A 20,635-nucleotide genomic window follows, 5' to 3' on the forward strand; every position below is an offset into this window, starting at 1 on the left:
GGCGACTCTCTTCCAGATGCCCTCAACGTCGCTGGCCCTGACGCCGGGCCTGGCCTCGTTCCTCAAGTCGCTCAAGACCAACCCGATTGACACATCGATCGAGAACCTCATTTCGTGCGCTCCCCGCGGCTGCCAATTGGCACCAGCGAAACAAGTCCGCTAACATTCTACTTAGGCTGCTCAAGCGACGACAGATCCGTCATTCCCGGTCATGCGCTACAGCAACCGCCTACCTGCTCTTGCGGGTGATCTCAGCATGTCGGACTTCAGACCCAGTCAAGCTCATCGAGCGAGTGCAGAGCGTGGGAAGACGCCTAGTGGCAGCGCAGGCCCGCGAGATGGTGGTGGGAAATATCGTGCGCCGAGTTCTGGGATTGATTCGTGACGAGGCGGAGGATGATCGGGATGCTGAATTCGCCCTCAGCGAGGCCGGATCGGAGAGCCAGCCTCAGACACCACGCGCACTGGATGGTGAGCCAATCCTTTGATGTCATTGTTTCACACAAACAGGGACTAATGTAGCACAGACACATCATTCCCTCTGGACAGAGACTCGCCTTCGATGCGGCCAGACGGCGACCGGTCTTCATCCCGGCCCCCTCTGACTTCGATGTTCAGTCTGCTCTCCCACCCAGAGCCAGAGGCATCGCTTCCAAGCACGCCAGGCTCTGCATCACCTGGTGGTCGGGGACCAGGCCAAGGCAGCAAAGATGTGCGGGCAGAGGTGCTGGAGGGCATCAATGAGATCATTGACGAATTGGGCCAAGTCGACGACCAGATCGCTGCTTATGCTTTGGATCACATCCACTCCAACGAGATTATCCTCACACATACATCGTCCACTACGGTGCAAAAATTTCTCCTCAAGGCCGCCGCCAAGCGCAAGTTCACCGTTATCCACGCGGAATCTTTCCCCAACAACCATGAGGCCACCCATGCTACTGTCAGTGGCACCGCTAGCAGCGAAGACGAGCTGATGAGCGTGGAGTCCTTCCAGAAGCCGCTGATCGCCCTCGGCATCACCGTCATTCTCATCCCAGACTCTGCCGTCTTTGCTCTCATGTCCCGAGTGAACAAGGTCATCCTCGGCACTCACTCTGTACTCGCCAACGGCGGTCTCATAGCCGCAGCCGGCACCCGCGTCATTGCTCGCGCCGCCAAGGTGCACCAGACCCCCGTTGTGGTCGTGAGCGGTGTCTACAAGCTCAGCCCTGTTTATCCATTCGATTTCGACTCGCTCATCGAGTACGGCGACGCAAGCAAGGTCCTCTCATACGAAGACGGTGACTTGGTCGACAAAATTGAAGTCCAGAATCCGTTATATGACTATGTCCCTGCCGAGCTGGTCGATCTCTACATTACGAACCTGTACGTGTTGCTTTTGAATATCTGTGTGGATGCAGTAGCTAACCAATATCTTTCTACAGAGGTGGTCATGCGCCGTCGTATCTCTACCGGATTGTCTCGGACCATTACCGCATGGAGGATATCAGCTTTTGAGCGAAGTAGTGCCGGTGGCTGTCCGAAGGGCAGCCTGAGACCAAAAAGTGCAGCAACGATACCCGAGAAATGATGATGCGCGACGATCGACATGCGGGCGTCTTTACTCTAGGAAGGGGGACATTTCCTATAAGGACGACTTGGGGTGGGATAGATATAGATGCAATATGACCAACTACCAAAGTTCGTGTGTGCCTTTTCAGCCGTATCTACGCATACTTCGGGGCTTGAATAGAGCCCAGGGAATAAATGAACATCATAGCGCCATCTCTTATTTCTTTTCTGGAGTATCAAAAAAATCGTGGTAGTTCGCACAGTCGCATCCCCATCACGTTTTCCAGACAAATAAAGCCCGCCGGTGTGTCATATTTCCAAAAATAAAGAGTTCTCATGAAATCAAGGCGCTGATGAGGCGGGCTTTCTGTCCGGCACCTTTTTCTTCCTTTCCCGTCCGCGGCATTTCGTTTAAGAGCGGGGCTTCTCCTTCTTCTCCTTCCACAGGGCGAGCAGACTGACACCGGAGACCTTGACGACCTTGAAACGGACACCGGGAATATCGCCCTTGGCCTTACCCTTACGACCGAAACCGGCCAGGAGGACCTCGTCGTTCTCGTCGATGAAGTTCAGGCAACCGTCATTGGGGACTGTGGCGGGAGTTGTTAGCATTTTTTTCTCTCTCTTTCGACCCAGTATCAAGACAACACCGAGTGGGGGAAAAAAGGAACAGTAAACGCACCGAAAGCAGCGACCTTCTTGCCGTTCTTGATCAGCTGGACCTTGACACACTTCCGAATGGCGGAGTTGGGCTGCTTGGCCTCAACACCGACCTTCTCGAGGACGATGCCCTTGGCGTGCGAGGCACCACCGAAGGGAGATGACTTGAAGGCGGTACCGAGGAGGCGCTTCTTGAAGTGCAGATCGGCCCAGCGCTGCTCCTTGCGGTTGGCCTGGAGCTTGCGCGCAGCGTTCAAACCACGGGGCTTGCCTTTACCCATGTTGGAGGATGATGTGATCGACGGTCAACTGGGAGACAGGAAACGTGTTAGTCTTGGAATATTGGATTGTGTGTGGAGGTGGTGATGGTGGTCAAGTCGAGATGGGTTGTCGATGGATGGAAGGTCGGGTTTGAGGGATCTGGGTTTTTTTGTGTGTGCGTGCAGATGGAGATGGGATGACCAGTTCTTCTGTGTATTCGAATGGTCGTGTAGAAGATCTCGAGCGAATGGAAACGTACCTGGGAAGAGGGTTGCTGTCGCCGAAGGCTGGTGTTGTCGTGGAGAGTCGAAAAGTCGAAGGGGAGGCAGTCCTGGATTTGCCTTGGTTCCGTCTGAGGCGGCGGCTCCCGTGTTGTGTGCCCTAAGCGAGTCACGGGACTCTGGTTATGTCAGCGCATTGCGGATGAGCTCAGAGCACGATAACCGATAACGATAGTACACGTGATGTGTACTCGCATCAACGCCGTCGACAGCGGGCGACCTGATCGAAGTGGTGAGCATCTATCCCTTTTGATGATGAATGATCAGTCGCGAAAACCACGTGACTCTCAGCGACAGCCTCCTCCAGCTCTATTCCAGGGCCCGCCCTCCCGCAATGCATCTAATATTTCTCTCCCCGTGCCGCCAGCGGCATCCTCGCGAGGCACTCCCGCCGGCAGCCAACCACCACCCCGGCAGCGCAAACGCACACCAGGCGAAGCAGAGATACTAGATAATCGCGGCTTGCTGTCACCATTTGCTAGGCGGAGGCCCTCCAAAATTGACGTCGATGGCTCCGACACCGTGTGGCAGGAGATGCAGACCGCGCTGTCGGAGGTGGACCTCAGCGCCGTGACGACCGAGAACGTCTACGGCGAGAAGCACGCACAAGCGCTGGAAGACCTGCGAATGAAGCAGCTCAAACTCGCCCAGGCGTGGGCCCGCAGTGAGGCGGACGATGAGGTCGCCGGCCCTAGTCACAGTGCGAAAGAGGAGGGGAGTGCTCCCGGGAGGAGTACGTCGCGCAGTCGGGCGTCTGTGAGAGGACAAAGCCGTGATGCCACGGAGAGCAGGGCTCCTTTTGATGGTGTGTCGCATCATACGTTGGATGAAGAGACGGAGAAAGATATTCTGCTGGCGCGTCGACGGCGAGAAGCTAATGATCGTTACTTTGATCGCGTCAATCAGGGCGTCTTGGATGTGGTGGCCAAACTGGAGGAGGTGGCTCAGGCCATGCGCACCGTGGAGCGCGAGAGCAAAGATATCTGGAGTGACTCTGAGAGTGTTGCTACGGCGGCATCGTCGGCGGCGTCCGACGCGGAGTGAACATTCCACCCCAACTATATGCCAAATTTTCTTGCCTGCCATGGGCATATCATTGGGTGGCGCATTGCATTTTATCCGGGCCAAACTCGATTGAACTCTCCACTATTACGCCGTTACGATCATGCGCTGGACGCTGCAAAACATTCCATCGCCGGACGAGCCTCTTTTGCGAATGCATGTAAACTATCGAGAGAAATAAAGCATCTTAATTTCATAAGGGTATCCAAAACACCACTGCTCCCAAGCCCAAGTACAAAGAGATGTAACAATGCATCAACCGAAAGGCTCTCGCTGAAGGGAATCAAAAGCTCCCCAAAAAAGACAGGATTCTTATTTATTCTTTCTTCACCAACCGCAGAGCAGCCCTCCACCCTTCAACAGCGGTTTCCCTCACATCCTCCCAGCGACTCTCATGTGCCTTCCTTGCCAGGATCTCAACCTCCTGATTCCACCGATGTTTGAGAACCTCTTTCATTGTCGGCTGCTGCTGGGCCGCTGTTCGCCGCCGTTCCTCAATATCTCGGAGGTCTTTTTCTTTCGGGGCAAAGCGTCGGTCATAGGCGCCTGCAGACGAGGCGAGCCAGTTTATTTGGTCGACTTGTTCGCGAATGGCCCTGCGCTGCTCCAGACGCGTGGAGCGGTGCACTTGCACGGTGAGGTAGAGGACGGAGGTGGTGAGGGCGAAGCCGCTGAACTGGGGGACATTAGTTTTAGTTTTGGTGGTGAAAGGGAAAATAAGGACGATATACAAAGCCAGCGAAAAAGCCCATTTTTAGCGGAGTCGAGAGAAAAGAGTCGAGGTAGGTGTGTTGTCGCAAAGAAGAGTTCTTGAAGTCGGCGGGCGGTGGAAGGTCTCCGATTGGCTTTTCTCGCTCTCCCGGACATTCACTCTTTTCTCTCCGTCTTCAATTCAATTCAACACACCCACCACAACCCACACCCACAATGGCCGGCGGCGCAGGGAAATACCGGCATCTCAGCCGCAAGTCGTCGCACCGACAGGCTCTGCTGCGCAACTTGGTGACCTCGTTATTCGAGAACGAATCTATCACAACGACATGGGCCAAGGCGAAAGAGACACAACGCTTAGCAGACAAGTTGATCACGCTGGGCAAGAAGAACACAGAAGCGAGCCGGAGACGAGCACTGGAGATTTTCTACGTATGTCTCTCCTCCCCTATCTGCGTCCCGAACTCTCTCCATCGCAATTGACTGACATGGCTCTGACTCCTTTAGAAACCACATCAAATCGTCCCCAAACTCTTCGGCGAGTTACGCGAACGCTACGCCACCCGGCCAGGCGGATACACGCGCGTTCTGCGCATCGAGCCGCGCAATCAATTCGAATTTTACAAGAAGCCCAGGGGCGACAAGAGCCCGCGGGATCCGAAGCCGGTGGATCAGGCTGAGAGTGCGATCCTGGAGCTTGTGGACGGACCGAAGGATGTGCGGTTTGCCATGACGGCAAGGGCGGTGGCAAGGCAGCGGGAGAAGGGCCTGCAGACGCCGAATCAATTGACTATGTTGAATGTGGGCAAAGTGACGCGGTTCCGGAAGGATGGGGTGGAGGAGTTGGAGGATGCGATTAAGGAGTTGAGTATTAAGAAGGAGCATGGGCGAGGGAATGAAGTGGAACGGTGAATGGATTGATCTCGATGATTGTGTTGGTCCATCGGTGTATACCATATGGTCTCTTTTTTCTTTGGATTTGATGGAGGACGAAGATGCTGCTTTGGAAGGCGGTACTTTTCTCTCTTTACTATTGCCTGTTCAACGGCGTTCCTGTTGTTTCCTGCGATGGCATCTTGTCTTTTGGCTGCGCTTGATTCTTATGTGACATAGCCTTGTGTATAAAAGATCGCAATACCTCTTCAACCCTTCCAACTCCTTGTACAACTACGGTGACTGGAGAAACATACACGAGGGTAAAAAATGGATCCATTGTTAAGAGACGATCTACGCTTCCCAGCGTGCAGATCGCCATGCAGTGTTCCCGAATGTACACCTCAATAGAATAACCACGTCGACCACGTACCACACCATATACGCAGATATCAAGCGCACACACAGACTTAATTAGACTTCGACATACTCGCCCCTCCGGAGACCACGAAGGGTCCGTTATCCGCGCCAGGAATCCCATTGCTGGGATAAGATGGGCCGGGGACCGAGGCCGGGCCGGTTCGCTTCAAGTCGAAGTCAGAAGTCACTTGGGATGGCGGCGGTTTCGGAGGGAGATGAGATGGGGTGCCCCATTTGGCGATCGAGTTTCGAGGGGCCGACGCAGGGCCACGGTTCGAAGGTGTATGGTCGAGGTTGCGACCCTGGGCAGTGTCGGGGTATCCAGTCCACTGGGCCTGAAAGCCGGGGTGCATGCTACCATACGGCTGCATGGTGTGCTGTGCGCCTTGGTTTGGATGGCGACCCAGTGGAGCCCCGCCAGGGACGCCGCCTGGAACGAAAGACCGTGTCTGGGGGTTAAAGTGGGACTGGGATCTGGCGAAACCAGCCGGCATCGCGTGAGGACCAGATTGGTTCTGGAGGGAAGGGTTGAGATGTTGTCCGGGATATTGGGCGTAAGGATAGGCTCCCACATTGGAAGGCATTGACTGTGAGGGAGAATAGTTGGGCCAGTGGACGGGGGGTTGATTCCGTTGGTTGAGGGATTGCTGGTAGTTTCCAGGATAAGGTGATGTGGGCCAATTAGGACCCTGAGGATAGTGTGAAGGATTGGGAACGGCGTAGTTGGTCATCGCTGGTGACAATTTGCTGGATGGCTGCTGGCTCATCATGCCCGGTGACTGATTAGCCGACGCATACCCAGAGTATGGCGTCTGCTGCGGGATGTTCCCTCCTTGCCACGAGCCATTGGAGGCCATCTGTGGCGACATGGCCACTGGATATTGCGGCATGTTGCTCATGGCCATCTGACCCGGATACATGCCGTTGTTCTGACTGGGAGGTATGTGATGCCCACCTGCTGGAGGTGATACCCCCGGTCCAACCAAGTACGGGACTTGGTTGGGATATGAACCTTCATTCACGCCAGAATTGTATGGCGCTGGCCCATTGTTATAAGGCGTTCCCGGATAGTAAGCGTTGAACTGCGACCGCGCTTCGAAACTGTCATCGTAGGGTGTTCGCTGTCTCTGGGTCTTCTTCCGCCCATTCGTGGAGCTAGAGCGTGACATGTTCGGGTTTGAATCGCCGCTAGCAGTGTCTGACTTGGCACTGTCCGGGAAATCGCGAAAGATGCGTTCGCGCACCTCCTGGTATTTGGCCTCACGCTCCTCTCGTGTGAGGGTCAACCGGTCCTTGGCGGGCGTCGCATCTGCCGATGAGCCCGTGCGGTCCCCATCTTGGCCGCTGTCCCCAGCCTCTGATGTGGCTTTGGAGGGAATGGATGAGCTCGTCGCGACGCTTCCTTCGGTGGAGGGCCGCTCTCCGTCCGTTCGACGCATGATCTTCATAGCTGGGATGCTCGGGGGTGGGGTGGTACTGCCGGAGGCATGTACGGCGGACAAAGGCGCAGGACTAGCAAGGTCAGTTGTCAAGAAAAAGAAAAGGAGACGAGTCACAGCTTACAGTCGACAGAATGGCGTTCGATGGAGCCGAACCGACGTAACATTGTTGTCCACAAAATGGGTCAGATGGTAATAATCTCCCAATTTATGTGCAAGCAGTCGCCCAAATGCATTCGAAGGAGGTAGCTCCAAGGATTGCTCGCTAGACTCGAATTAGCCGTGGAAAAGTGTGGGGCACTTGTTGTTATTATACTTACTCGGATTCTCTGACGAAGTAGCGGATCTTTTCCTCCAGTTGAAGGATCAGTAGCCGGTCTTTGGGAGACTTCATGGCCTCCAAAAGTTTTTCATCCGCCTCAAGAGGGAAACCATGCAGGTTTGGACCATCTTGCAGGCTTTCAGGGGGAATCACGAAATTGTTCGAAACAGAATCCGGGGGATTAGTGCCAGTGTGTTGTTGGTTAGTGCCGTTGAAGAGAGGACCAGGCACTGGTAGAACTCCGCGCGGTCGCAGAAGGCTGCCATCGCGGAAGTCGCGAAATGCACGCCCACCAGCCTCCGATCCTGTTACTGAATTCGGGGCGCCGGAGGCAGGACCCGAAAACGACTCCTCTTCGTCAATAGCTTGGACACTGGCACTGTCGTCGGGACGCACAGAATCTTTCTCGTCCATTGCAAAAGTGGTCACTGAGGCCAGGCTCTTGGAATCGAAATTGGTCATTTTGGTAGACGAGTTTGAGAGATGAGTGCGATCATCCTCGAAGGAATTCTCTCGCTTGAGCAAACTGTGACCATGGCCGTCCAGCAAGAGTTCTCGGCCTTCAAGCCCTGTCTTTAGTGATAGATCGATCCCTTCTACCGCTTTCCCCAGGTCATCGACGGAGTGTGGGGCAGGCACTGCTGCACTTGACTCGTGTGGAAGGGGACTTGGCGATGCATCGGATGATCGGAGATTTTCATTGTCATCTGATGCCGAGATGGGTCGGATGTGAGGAGGCGCGTCCATAGCGGCGATCTAAAGAACGAAAATTAGCCATCATTCAAGCCCGAAATTGATCCCCAAACGAACATTTGCAAAAGAGAGGCGATTTTCCCTCCCCGGCGGACTCTCCGAAGCCATATCAAGCTACACCCCGCAGAACGGATAAGAGCAACGAAAAATCACGACACAGCTGGATTCAATAAGTCTCCGGGTTGGAAGGAGTCGGCGCCGAAGTTTGAATCGAGGGTAAGTTGCTGAAGAATCCCGCTTCACTCAATCCCAGAAAGAAAGACGACATTTCTCAAAAAGCGGGAATTCGCCATAGGGAAAGCTGTTGAGAGTGAGAGTGAGAAATTGAAAATTGAAATCAGAGCAGGAAGGAGAGTGATACTGGTGCAGGAGAAATCAAATGTGACAAGACGGGTCTCACAGAATGTCAGAGCAGGTGCATGGTCAGGGAGATGCAGTCGTGGAACGAACAATGGAAGGACGAAGGGGAGGACCGGGCCAGTAGCTAGGACAGGTACCGGGTACACGATCTCCAGACAGCGAAACACGTCGAGGCGGACAATGGCAAGGAAACAACGGAGATTCTTTGGAAGTTCAGTTCGTGGGTCTCAATTCTGCCGCCGCTCGCCGCTTTGGTGGCCCAGAATGGCGCATGGTTTGCTCTCTTATTTCCCTCTCAGTTTCCCGAACTGGTCGACAGACTTGATGATCCCCATGAATCGCTATAGAAACGTCCCTGGCAACAAGGGTCCCAGCAGGGCCTCGCCAAACACCCTGTGTCAGAAGTGCCTGAAACGAGATATGTCCCACCTTTCCCACTTTGTTCGAGCTATTCCTGGGCTGACCAATGGGCACGCCATTACAGCTATGAATGCACCGTGACAGCGCAGGAGCGCCCCTACATGGCGCGACCATCGCGGACCCAGCAGTTGCAGAACCCGAAGTTGATGCCTAAACTCTCCAACGAGACCCCCAATGATCTCCAACGGACGTAAGTATTGCGCGTGCTACTTGGGAATATGCGCTGAATCCAAGATACAGAAACGGCGTGGCAGATGAGTTGCTCGCAAAACGGGAGGAGGAGCGCGGCCGGAAGAGAAGCCTGGATGGAGACGGCAGCGCAGAGCCATACTCGAAAAGAACGAGGTCTGTATCGTCGCACTCGGCGAACTCAGTCTCGACAATATCCACGACCCGTTCTCGCTCAGCATCACCAGCACGTCAAGGACGAGACGCAGATGGCAGCGCTCGTCGGACTAGCCAAGTCTCCCCTGCGCCTTCAAAGTCCCGGAAAAGGCGATACAGTGATGCTTCAAACGACTATTCTGATTCATCTTACTCTTCCGGTGCGCGGCATCGCTCACGATCGCGGGAGTGGGCAGAGGATCGGAATATCAGACGGAGGCGTCGAGAGAGCAGCCCCGAACAGCGTGGGCGGCATCGCGAATCAGGTCGCCACGGTTCACGAAGACGCCGATCCCGCAGCCAGAGTGCGGACAAGAGTCAGATTGCGAAGGAACGACGGTCGATGACTCCCAATACTACTCGGGAGCAACCTGAAAGACGGTCCTATCGAGATCGAGCAAATCCACCGGTCTCAGGAGGGCCGAAACAAGAACCCAGGGGACGACCTGGCCAACCTCCCCGGGAGCGAAGTATGAGCCCTTACAGCAAGCGTCTTGCGTTGACCCAGACCATGAATCTGGGACGATAGCTCTAGGCTGGGCTTTACTTTCTTGTTCTGTTCCATTGGGTTTAATTAGAACGTTGTGTATTAATATCATATCGGTACATCCAAATGCATGAGAAACCATTCCTGAACGCCTTTTTTTGTCTGCAAAAGCACACTTGACCCAATTGCAGGCCCAAGCTTTCCGAAAGAAAAAAAGACAGGGAAAGAGAAGTATATGAAAACATAAAAAGGAGTCTTGTCTCCGACGCCATAGGGTATCACTTCATATCATCTCCTCGTCTCTCGTTTCCTCCCGCTCGCGGAGATGAATTCCCTCCACGAGAGCGTCACCCTCAATGCCAAGTTCCTCTCCTTGGTCCCCATTGGACTGCCCTCCTCGTTCCTTGGCTGCGCGCTGCGCATTCTCTATCCGTTGTCGTACCAATCGGGCAATGGCGTTTTGCGTCCTCGCGTCGAGGGTCTTGAGCTTCTCATCCAGATCCCGCCGCAAGTCCCAGTTTGGTTTCTTCGGTTGCAGCTTGAACAGATCAATGGGCTGCTCGGCCTCTTCGTTCTTCTGCGCCTGTTCCGCCGTCGCTTGGGCGATCTCAGCGGCTTGCGTTTCCACCGTCACCTTCCCACTTTGCGGGCCCTGTTCAAATCCAAGTTTTGGCCCGCGGCTCTCCGCGTCATAGTTTCGGCCAGAGAGGTAGGAGGTTGTCACATCGGGTGCGGCGTCGCCGGCCTCTTCATCACCGGCACGAGCTTCGCTCAACGACTCTGGTTCTGGCTGTTTCCGCTTCAGCGCCGCTAGCTTTGCGAGGCGAGATTTGCGGTCTGTGGATGCCGCGTCCAGTGAAGCGTGGTTGGAGGACATGGTGTTGGAGTAGGAGGTAGGAGGTGTAAGTGTAAGTAAGTTCAAGGTTGAAGAAAAGAAAACGATAAGGCCGGGTTGCGCCACCTCTCCAGCCACACTTTTCCCTTCCCTCATCAACTTTTCTTCTCTCCCAAACTCACCCGTCGGCAGCAACAACCTCCTTCTCCTTTTTCTCAGTCGCCCTTGGTTGCTTTTGTCGGCAATGCATGCGGTCGCAAGTGTCTGAATGTCATTGTGTCAGCACCATTTTCGGTCCCGCTTGACCGGGCTATCGCTGCGGTGCCGGAGGCCTGGCCGCTGGTATCCAGCGAACCCGCCCAAGGCGACATGTCAAGTCCACGATGCGGCACCCGATCTCGAATCTATGATCAGGGACCATGCCCTGGACGAACCAATCCCCCCACCATCTTCAGTGCTGCAACATGACCCTGTCTCTGACCTCTCCAATCGTCCAACTCAACGTCGCCACGCGCGCAATGCTTTACGAAGACTTTTGTCTGAAGAGGACGTATCCAAGATCGCCGAAGCCGAAGGCCTATGCCACGACCCCTCCGTGGTTTCTTCTACCGCAAATCGTCTCAACGGGGCGATAATATCGAACAATAGAAAATTGGACCAGAAATCGACACAACTGGCAATCAAGATGCGATTGAACTGCATATACCAGCGACAGGTTACACTCAGCCAGTGGAATTCCTCCTACCGCGAGCTCTACATAGCGAAGTATTACCAACGCGATGTGGTACAGGATCTCCTGCCGCAGTTGGAGGAGGATGGCCAAGATCTTCTGGATAAACTTCGTGAAGGAACCTTCCGGGAGACATGGGCCACACTGCCTCGCGCTGAAATGGCCGCCCACTGGAAACGGCTCGCTTTCTGGCTATTGCAGAACGAACCGGAGCTCGCATTGGAATTTCTGCAAGCCACCACCGAGTGCCAACCCAAGCCTGATTTCCCCATGGTGGCCGATTGTTTTCTCTATCTTGACAGGTTCCACTACGAACGGCTGAAGACTTGGCATAAGGATGAACAGACCTACCGGTCTCTTCTTCAGTCCTGCCTCGACCCGAACCACTGGCCAATTCTCTGCGTTCAGCAAAAGGGTGTGCGATTATATATCCGGCGGGCCAACCGGCAAGCCCTCAACGCGGCTTTCCAGTTAACGAAAGAAAGATCCATTCCTCTCACTCCAGAAACGGCCCTTGGCTTTATGTTTCGATATACGGAGCTGGGCGACGTGGATCGGGCGTTGGAGGCATTCGAAAACGTTACAACAAAAACAAAGCACACCAATTTCAACTTGAACTCCACATCAGTCATGCGGCACTGCTGCAAACTTTTAACGTTGGATACGGTTGTGGATGGGGAAGGGGGCCGCAATTTTCGAATCTTGCCACGACTCTTAGAGATGGGGGTCGAGCCTGACCGGGATATGATGAATGTGGTCCTTGCCAATGCCTTCAAGGCTGGAAATCGCCAACTGGGGTCCGACATGCTTCAGTTCATGAAAGACCACGGCCACAAATTTGATTCCTACACATACCTGACTCTGCTCACTGAGGGAGTTGCGCGTGGGGACCGGGCCCATGTTGAACTGCTCATTCATGAAATCGAGAGCCGAGAAGACGCCATCCGAGAGAACCCTTATATCGCAAGCAAAATCCTGCATGCCCACTACATCTTCACGGCCAAGAATATGGATGCCGATTCCGATCGCTCTCGCGTCTTTTACTCTATGCTTGAGATGTACAACCGCTTACACGACATCACACCCTTGAAAGATCTCCTCATTATTCCCTCTCACTATCAGCCTCCAGAGGGAGGTGCCAACACCCCGCCCTCCCTGATGGCTTTGTATATTATGATCGCAACATATTTCCGCTGCCAACGACACATCTCGAAGGTACACCAGATCTACTTTCAATTCCGCCAGCTCGTGGCGGAAGGCCACGAGACTATCGCCCCTCTCGCCGAAACCGACCACACCTATAACGAATTTCTCATTGCTCTGCGGCGGCATCGCGGCGCACTGCGCTCGTGCGTACGCCTCGTTGAAGATATGCTCAATCCACCTCCTCCTTCGCCTACTGGCCGAGCCATTGTGCATGCCAGACCCAGCATGCAGACCTGGACCATCCTTCTGACCGCATTCACTTTCAATCGGCAACCTCAAGCCGCAGAGAAGGTCAGGGATATGATGTCCAAGTATGGCGTCAAGGCCAACGACGTGACCTGGAACACGATCATCAACGGCTATGCGAATGCCCAGCAAATCCCGGAGACCACTCGTGCCATCAAGGAGATGGAGAGGCACGGATTCGCGATTGACCAGTATACCATCAAGAGCCTGCGCTGGGTCCGCGACCCGGACAGTCTTTGGGATGCGATGGACGCCATGGACGAGACTGCCGCATCTGCGCAACCGTCTGAATCTACTGAAGTCAACGAGGGACCGGACGACGACCTGCTCATCAGCAGCGGTCTGAAGCGGTTGGAAGCAAAAGAAAAGCTGAAGCCCAAGATGTGAGAGATTATATACCCCGTTTTGTTTCTTGTCGGTTGGCTGTCATGGAGCATTTCTTTCTGGCTTCGGTTGCATTGGGAGGCTGGGTTGGAGTGTGCGATTACTTTTCTGTATTATAACATCGAATCATCATGAATTTATTTTTCTTGCGCGCTTTGAACCAGCTTAGACGCCTTGCTTAAATCCTACCCCATCTTGAAGTGAAGTTGTCATAATCACCGGAGTCTCAGTTGGAACCCTCATTCCCATCCACCAGTCAAGTCTAACCACCGAAGAAGATCGAGACCTGAAGTTACAGTTACCACTGTCAGTCATTGAGATAACACTGACTGGACTGAACAACAACTTACTGCCATCAGGACGCAGCATATGCTGACATATGGACTGAGTCGTTCCCCCACGCGTGCACATTTCCAGAATATCCCAAAGACCCTACAAAGCCCGCTGTCAGTTCATCATTGTCCTCGAGCAGGGCTGCAGCTCATGTCCTTACCCATTCTGGTTCCGGTCCATTATCCCTGGCATGATCGAGTGCGCATAGGTGCTGGTGCAAATTATGAGCAGGAATACCAGCAGCAGCGACTGGAAGTTGAAAAGCGCCGACTAATGATCAAGCAGTGAGGTCAGCGCGATCTTGAGTCTGGTCTGGTTTGGATGCCCCTCCTGGTTGCTGCTCTTTGCAGAGACATCTCCAGTCTGAAGACTGTAGTCTCCCCATATCACCCACAGAGCTAAACTTACCATCGTGAGTTTCAAGTTGTCTCCTCAATCCAGTGAGAAGCAAGCTAAAGCGCCGAAAGTAGAAACACGACACCTGCTGTCTTCAAGAACCGGATTCTGCCAACCATGTCCGCCTCCAGATGCACGGGCCACCCGGCCCTTCGCCGGCCATTGAGCACCAACCGACCGCCTGCGTCCATTATCACCTCCTCTCCATCTTCGGGACATGTTGCCAGCCAGTCTGTGAATCCCTGGCTGTATACTACTCAAGAACTAGCCCTGCTCCGTGCCGGATACGCCCCTGCCTACACGCCCAAGGCCAAGAACGACGAGCTCGATACTGCTGCCTTTACTTCGTCTAGGTCTAGGAAAAAGAAAGATCCCAAGACATCCGGCAAGATGGCGGAGCCTCGTGCTCGTGCCGCCAGGCACAAGGGCCAGATGAACTTTTCTTCTGAGCGTATGTCTCTCTCTCTCTATCCGTCGCGGAATACCATTCCCCACAGCATCACATCCCAAAAAGAAAGACTATTCCATTGAGATAACTAAACCGAACCAATATAGTACGCCTCCTCCTCCTCGCCTACGGCGACCCCAGCCCCCACCCATCCTACCCAACAGAGCCCCTCCCCGAGACAGTCCGCGTGCTCGACGAAATAGTCACAGACTTCATCCTCGAAGTCTGCCACGGCGCGGCGCAGGCTGCGCACCACGCGCGCCGACAGAAGATCAAAGTTGACGATTTCCGGTTCGCATTGCGCCGCGATCCCAACAAGCTTGGTCGTGTGCAGGAGCTGCTGCGGATGGAGCGCGAGTTGAAGGAGGCACGGAAGGCGTTTGATCAGAATGATGACCAGGTTGCTAAGGGGGCGGCTGGTAAGAAAGGCGCTGATACGGCGGCGGCGGCGGAGGATCTGGATGCCCCTGCTGGTGCTGGTGCGGAGGGATCGGGGAAGAAGGGGAAAGGGAAGGGGAAGAGGGCTGCTGCTGCGCGGAGGGGCTCAGATGCCACTGAGGAGTCGGTTCCGAAGAAGAGGAAGACTCTTCCTTGAAGTTCTGTCTTTCTTTTTCAGTTCGTTTTGGGTGGTTCTGCGCTTTACTTTCCTATGGGGATCACGACTGCCCGTTAGATTGGGGCTCGGCGTTGTTTTTTTTATGATACCTATCGGCGCTGGGCGGCTGCTTTTTATTGATCTGGGATTGCATAGCAGGCTTCAATTGGAGACACAAACAGTCAATATGGGAATTCAAACTACAGATCATCTGCGCATTACTCATGTACACACGATGCAAGTCAAGTTCTAGAACGAGGTATGTCCATTTCCTCATGACTGAAAACGCCGCGCCCAGAATAAGATGCGACTCGCTTCGTGAAACCAGACCGGCTCCACGATCTTCCTCACTCTGCCTGCTGCACTCCATCTATCTGAACTAAGTCAGATTGACTCCAAGACGCCATTCTTTTTTTAATGGTCTCAACTGGACCAACATGGGTTGCTTGGGCGTGGAAGCAAGCAACCCGAGAAGAAGAACATGTGGAGAGGTTGTGTGTGTTTTCCTGCCTGAGAAAGCAAGCAGGGGGAGTTGATATAAGGGGGAGAAGAAAAGAGATAACCCAGACGTAAAAAGAAAGCAAATGACATAAGAAACGTCAACGGAAGGGAATCCACAGGAATAAATCACATAATGCATCATTCATTCTTCCTATGCGCGGGCCTCCTCGGCCTGCTGCCCGCGGTCCTGACGCTGGTGGCCACCGTGGCCGCCGTGGCCGCCACCACGACCCTTACCACCGCGCCCGCGGTTGCCTTGCTCACCGGTCGGGCCAGAGCCAGCCTCGCCGGTGCCCAGAGTGAGCTGGGCGGATGCGAGCCGGGTGGACAGCTCCATCTGTGTGCGGATGGTGTTGGCCAGGTAGGAGACGACCAGGACATCCTGGATGTGGTTGTTGCTGCCGAACTGTTAGAAAGATTCAACACCAAGAAAAATGGAATCACATACAAGTCCCGTTCAACATCGGCGGGCTCGACCTTGGGCGCCAGAGCCAGGGTGTTCAGCAGGAACTGACCCATCGCGGTCGACGCGGGGGTCTCTTCGTCAATGACGGACTCGACATATCGCGAGACTCGGTCAATCATCGCCAGAACCTCCTCAACGGCACGCTCCAGAACATCAATGTCCGTGGGGACCGGGACGGAGCGCTCCTCGATGTCCTTGGCATTGGCAATGGCCTCCAGACCACTCTTATCGGCCTCGCCGTAGCGCAGCTCATAGGGAACGGGAATAAACGCAGCGCTGTCGGCAGCACGCTCCGCAGTGACGCCAACGGGAGCAGAGATATAAGCACGAGTCTCGAGGTCCTTGCCGGGCTCCGTCGAGACCGTCAGGTGCACAGCCGGGTGCGGCCATGTGCCGTCGCCCTGGCTGCTGTAGAAGTTCTGGATCAAGGCGGAGAAAGTGTTCAGCTCGGACGCGGTGGCGTACCAGCCGACCAGCACCTCGCGCGGGTTTGCCTTCAGGTGCAGCGCCAGCATCTGCTTGTGATATTCCATGTCCACCTCGACCTGGTCCTCGGCCTCGGAGTGGCCCACGGCAAACGCGGAGCGCACTTCGACCTCACCTCCATCCTCGGATCGTGTGCCCAGCAGCGTCCCGATCACCCGTTCCTGGTCGGCGTTGCGGCGAAGCGAGTGGTCCAGGATCGCAAAGATGGCCTACATGGGTGTCAGCATGAACAATGGGTAAAGATCTGTCGCAAGGTCTGTCCTACCTGGGGCTGGATGACCACATTGAGAGGGGCGGTGGTCGGGGCGGTGCCCACGCTGACGGGACCCAGAGGGCGAGCAAGGTGCAGGAAGGAGTCTTCGGCCATGTTGGGTGAGATACGGGGGGAACTGGCCGTTGAATGTTGGAGGGCAATTTTCTTGGAGGGGAGACTGATCGGTTCGGCCCTCTGATTGTTCCGGCTTCTTTCTTTGTGTGGGAATTTTCGCGCTAAGATAAGATAAGCCGCCCGAACACTTTTTTACCTTCTGTACCTGCTCAGCTTCCCAATCACGAGCTACACCCTTGAACCATTGACGATGTTTCGAGGTCGAGGCCGAGGTCGAGGCCAAAGTCGAGGTCAAAGTCGAGGTCGCGGTGGTCGTGGCCGTGGCCGTGGTCGCGGTGGGAGACTGCCTGGTCGCAATGGCTTTGAGTCCTCTCGTCTCAATGATATTGAGTGAGTTGGATTATCTGCACGACACTGCGCGAACTGTGGCTGACCTCATTCCAGATCAGAGTCGTCCGACGATGCGAGCCAGCAGTCTGACAACGAGGTACCGGAGGATGCCATGATGGACGAGGGATCTTCAAGCAGCGAGAATGAAGAAGACGACGAAAATACCGAACGCCCGTACAACGAACTGCTGCAGCTGCTGAACACCACCAACTCCGAGTCCCAAGAACCAGCGCGGAAGAAGAGGAAAGTCGCTGCCGAACAGCAACCAGTGCAAGAAGAAGTGCCTGACGAGGGGGACGACTTGCAAGCGCAGGCACCATCTGACGACGAAGAGGATCTCCAGGAAGTCGACGGCGAGGGCGACGAAAACAGCCCTTTTGAGAGACATTTCAGCCTCCCTGATGGATCTGATTTGCCCAAGAAGATTGAGGCGATCAAATCGAACAAATGGACTTCGACTAAGAAAGAATTGCCGGGAGCACTACGGCTGATGAATACAGTCCCCGACACGGGAGATGCCAAGGACGTATCACTACTGGCAGGCCTGAAGAGTACAGCCCATATTAAGGTAGGGACACATGCACAGAGATTAATATGCCAGTCCTGACATTTCCCTTTAGCTCAAGAACAAACTCAAGGCTCGTGCCGCAGAGGTCATTCCCACCATCACCGGCTCTGCGCAGCACCTAGCACCCTATGTATTTGACTATCAAGACGTCCTTTTCGGGGCGCGCACAACATCCCATGCGGGTGCCATGCAGGATATTATGGCCCTCCACGCCGTCAACCATCTCCTGAAGACCCGTGATCAGGTGCTCAAGAACAACTCTCGTCTAGCCAAGGACCCAGATACCGAAATCGACTGTCGTGATCAGGGATTCACGCGCCCGAAGATTCTTTATATCCTGCCTACGCGTCAGGCATGCGTGAGGGTTGTCAACGCCATCACTCGGATCTACCAGTCTGAGCAGCAGGAGAACAAAAAGCGTTTCATGGACACCTTCTCAGCGTCAGAGGACTCAACGTGGGAGCACAAGAGCGACGATTTCCGAGAGCTTTTTGGCGGCAACAACGATGATATGTTCCGGCTAGGACTGAAGTTCACCCGAAAGACAGTCAAGTACTTTGCCCAGTTCTACAATTCGGATATCATCCTGGCAAGTCCACTTGGACTACGGACAATCATGGATCAGGCTGAGTATGTGGTTCTTCTGACGTTAATAAAGCCAACACTAATACATCTTACAGCGCCAAGAAACGAGACCATGACTTCCTGTCTTCAATTGAGGTGGTGATGGTCGACCACGCGGATGCCCTGCTCATGCAGAACTGGGATCATGTCGACTACATATTCCAACATCTCAATCTGCAGCCTAAAGAAGCGCACGGTTGTGATTTCAGCCGCGTGCGCAACTGGTATCTGGACAACCAAGCCCGGAATGTGCGACAGACCATTGTGACGGCGTCATTCATCACACCAGAGATCAACTCGCTGTTCTCATCGCAGATGCAAAACGCCACGGGTCGTGTCAAGATCACCCCAAGCTATGCCGGCGCCATCACTGAGCTGCCGCTACCGGTCTCAGTCAAGCAGACATTCTCGCGCATCGACAGCCTATCCCCAGCTAAAGACCCCGACGCGCGGTTCAAGCATTTCACCACCACCGTACTGTCCTCGCTGGTCAAGAACCTCGCCGGCGGACGCAGCAACAGCAGTAACGGAACGATGATCTTCATCCCCTCGTACCTGGACTTTGTCCGCATCCGCAACCACTTCGCATCCTCAAACCAAACCACCAATGTCTCTTTCGGCGCTATCTCCGAGTACACCGAGTCCCGCGAAGTGTCGCGAGCCCGCAGCCACTTCATGTCGGGCCGGCATTCCGTGCTGCTATACAGCGAGCGCGCACACCACTTCCGTCGCTACCAAATCCGCGGGGTGCGGCGCATCATCATGTACGGTCTGCCCGAGAACCCGGCGTTCTATGGTGAGATTGTGGGGTTTCTGGGTCTGGACCCTGCTGCTGTAGTAGAGGTTGCTGAGAGTGGTGGTGTCCGGGCTTTGTTTTCTAAATGGGATGTTCTGAAGCTGGAGCGTGTCGTGGGGACGGTGAGGGTGCCCAATATGCTGCGGGAGAAGGGCGGAGATACATTTACTTTCATGTAATCAGTTTATACATCAATCGATGTGAGTTCCTTTCTCAGTGAGAATATACATGTATCTATTTTGAAGCACGGGAATTGCAAAGTCTTGGCTTCAAACAGACATGGGGTAGTTACTTACCACCCGGTGTAGCCCAAAATCAATATATTAGTCCCGCCGTGATTGCCTACGTCTGAAACTACCTTTGTATGATTTACAGGGCAACTGATCCTCTCCAATTCACCTAGGCTTGGCCGATGCATACTTTCAAGTTGTATTGACGAATAGCATCGTGTAGGATCTTAACATAAGTCTGCTCTCACCATGGCTATCTGAGGCGTACCTAACCTAGCTTTACCCTTTGAAGCTCGATCATTAGACTATGCTTGGTGGCATGCCAATAAATTGATCAGTCCCTTCGAGAGGACTAATCCACCTTACCCGTCCGTTGGTATATATTTCCGCCGAGGGCTTTTGCTCATTCAGAATTTCAATATCATCGAATATTCCCGCGCGAACGATAATGATCTCGTCAGGAGCTCCGCTGGAATTCAGTTTCAGCCCGTAAAGCGGCGTGCCTGGGGGGTTCGTCAGAAAGTGCCTTTCCAAACGCAGTCATAGCAGTACTGTACCACAATCTGAGCAGAAATAGTTCTTGATGTGATTTCCGCTATCCGACATTTTTGGCACTTCTTTTGGGTTTCCGGTGATTTTCAGGTCAGTGCTCTTGACGACAAAATTGTAGGTGTAGAGACCGCCGGTCAGTTTACGGCAATCGAGACAGTGGCATAGTGCCTGGCAGAAAGTTGGATAGGGTTAGATCAATGGACAATCAATTCCTCGGAGACGGAGATATACCAACCGTCGTCATGGGTTCACCGCTATACTCAACCCGGATCTTTCCGCAGAAACAACCGCCAATAGACATTGTCAAAGAGCAATTATCTGATGTTATGAGGCTACAGAAAGGCTTTATAAGGAAACTTTCACGCCCTTCTATATATATACTCAGCCTCGGCGGACGTTGACTCACGGCAATGCAACTTTCTTACACACGTGATCCAATCGTGAGTAGGTATAAATTGTTGGGCCCAACATAAGAAAGAGCGTTGGGCATGACCATTCCAGCCAGCAATTTAAATATGTGTGGGGGATAATCAT

The 20,635-nt window shown here is 54.1% G+C and overlaps 12 protein-coding genes across 12 annotated transcripts; 7 read left to right on the forward strand and 5 right to left on the reverse strand.

The window, feature by feature from the left end:
- Positions 1-16: 16 nt before the first annotated feature.
- On the forward strand, positions 17-1,500 carry PFLUO_LOCUS7758 (GCD complex subunit gcd7; the record flags this gene model as incomplete). The annotated part of the gene is made up of 4 exons (XM_073785426.1): positions 17-114; positions 176-471; positions 528-1,368; positions 1,428-1,500. The coding sequence occupies 4 exons, from the start codon at positions 17-19 to the stop codon at positions 1,498-1,500; spliced, it is 1,308 nt and encodes a 435-aa protein (XP_073641783.1).
- A 465-nt stretch (positions 1,501-1,965) lies between these two features.
- On the reverse strand, positions 1,966-2,495 carry PFLUO_LOCUS7759 (ribosomal protein S23; the record flags this gene model as incomplete). The annotated part of the gene is made up of 2 exons (XM_073785427.1): positions 1,966-2,144; positions 2,237-2,495. The coding sequence occupies 2 exons, from the start codon at positions 2,493-2,495 to the stop codon at positions 1,966-1,968; spliced, it is 438 nt and encodes a 145-aa protein (XP_073641784.1).
- A 516-nt stretch (positions 2,496-3,011) lies between these two features.
- PFLUO_LOCUS7760 (uncharacterized protein) lies at positions 3,012-3,800 on the forward strand (the record flags this gene model as incomplete). The annotated part of the gene is made up of 1 exon (XM_073785428.1): positions 3,012-3,800. One exon carries the CDS (start codon positions 3,012-3,014, stop codon positions 3,798-3,800), a length of 789 nt encoding a protein of 262 aa, XP_073641785.1.
- Positions 3,801-4,134: 334 nt separating this feature from the next.
- On the reverse strand, positions 4,135-4,570 carry PFLUO_LOCUS7761 (uncharacterized protein; the record flags this gene model as incomplete). Its single annotated transcript, XM_073785429.1, has 2 exons — positions 4,135-4,494; positions 4,550-4,570. The coding sequence occupies 2 exons, from the start codon at positions 4,568-4,570 to the stop codon at positions 4,135-4,137; spliced, it is 381 nt and encodes a 126-aa protein (XP_073641786.1).
- Positions 4,571-4,745: 175 nt separating this feature from the next.
- On the forward strand, positions 4,746-5,441 carry PFLUO_LOCUS7762 (mitochondrial; the record flags this gene model as incomplete). The annotated part of the gene is made up of 2 exons (XM_073785430.1): positions 4,746-4,961; positions 5,037-5,441. The coding sequence occupies 2 exons, from the start codon at positions 4,746-4,748 to the stop codon at positions 5,439-5,441; spliced, it is 621 nt and encodes a 206-aa protein (XP_073641787.1).
- Positions 5,442-5,872: 431 nt separating this feature from the next.
- On the reverse strand, positions 5,873-8,395 carry PFLUO_LOCUS7763 (uncharacterized protein; the record flags this gene model as incomplete). Its single annotated transcript, XM_073785431.1, has 4 exons — positions 5,873-7,334; positions 7,386-7,526; positions 7,582-8,339; positions 8,390-8,395. The coding sequence occupies 4 exons, from the start codon at positions 8,393-8,395 to the stop codon at positions 5,873-5,875; spliced, it is 2,367 nt and encodes a 788-aa protein (XP_073641788.1).
- An 822-nt stretch (positions 8,396-9,217) lies between these two features.
- PFLUO_LOCUS7764 (uncharacterized protein) lies at positions 9,218-10,029 on the forward strand (the record flags this gene model as incomplete). Its single annotated transcript, XM_073785433.1, has 2 exons — positions 9,218-9,306; positions 9,357-10,029. 2 exons carry the CDS (start codon positions 9,218-9,220, stop codon positions 10,027-10,029), a joined length of 762 nt encoding a protein of 253 aa, XP_073641789.1.
- Positions 10,030-10,270: 241 nt separating this feature from the next.
- Positions 10,271-10,864, reverse strand: PFLUO_LOCUS7765 (uncharacterized protein; the record flags this gene model as incomplete). The annotated part of the gene is made up of 1 exon (XM_073785434.1): positions 10,271-10,864. The coding sequence occupies one exon, from the start codon at positions 10,862-10,864 to the stop codon at positions 10,271-10,273; it is 594 nt and encodes a 197-aa protein (XP_073641790.1).
- A 364-nt stretch (positions 10,865-11,228) lies between these two features.
- PFLUO_LOCUS7766 (uncharacterized protein) lies at positions 11,229-13,391 on the forward strand (the record flags this gene model as incomplete). Its single annotated transcript, XM_073785435.1, has 1 exon — positions 11,229-13,391. The coding sequence occupies one exon, from the start codon at positions 11,229-11,231 to the stop codon at positions 13,389-13,391; it is 2,163 nt and encodes a 720-aa protein (XP_073641791.1).
- Positions 13,392-14,234: 843 nt separating this feature from the next.
- PFLUO_LOCUS7767 (uncharacterized protein) lies at positions 14,235-15,160 on the forward strand (the record flags this gene model as incomplete). The annotated part of the gene is made up of 2 exons (XM_073785436.1): positions 14,235-14,568; positions 14,673-15,160. The coding sequence occupies 2 exons, from the start codon at positions 14,235-14,237 to the stop codon at positions 15,158-15,160; spliced, it is 822 nt and encodes a 273-aa protein (XP_073641792.1).
- A 652-nt stretch (positions 15,161-15,812) lies between these two features.
- PFLUO_LOCUS7768 (uncharacterized protein) lies at positions 15,813-16,980 on the reverse strand (the record flags this gene model as incomplete). Its single annotated transcript, XM_073785437.1, has 3 exons — positions 15,813-16,059; positions 16,110-16,822; positions 16,879-16,980. The coding sequence occupies 3 exons, from the start codon at positions 16,978-16,980 to the stop codon at positions 15,813-15,815; spliced, it is 1,062 nt and encodes a 353-aa protein (XP_073641793.1).
- Positions 16,981-17,297: 317 nt separating this feature from the next.
- PFLUO_LOCUS7769 (rRNA-binding ribosome biosynthesis protein utp25) lies at positions 17,298-19,498 on the forward strand (the record flags this gene model as incomplete). Its single annotated transcript, XM_073785438.1, has 4 exons — positions 17,298-17,331; positions 17,391-17,899; positions 17,952-18,529; positions 18,580-19,498. 4 exons carry the CDS (start codon positions 17,298-17,300, stop codon positions 19,496-19,498), a joined length of 2,040 nt encoding a protein of 679 aa, XP_073641794.1.
- Between the last annotated feature and the right edge of the window lie 1,137 nt (positions 19,499-20,635).

This window comes from Penicillium psychrofluorescens (genome assembly GCF_964197705.1).
Source record: "Penicillium psychrofluorescens genome assembly, chromosome: 5".
NCBI lineage: Eukaryota > Fungi > Ascomycota > Eurotiomycetes > Eurotiales > Aspergillaceae > Penicillium > Penicillium psychrofluorescens.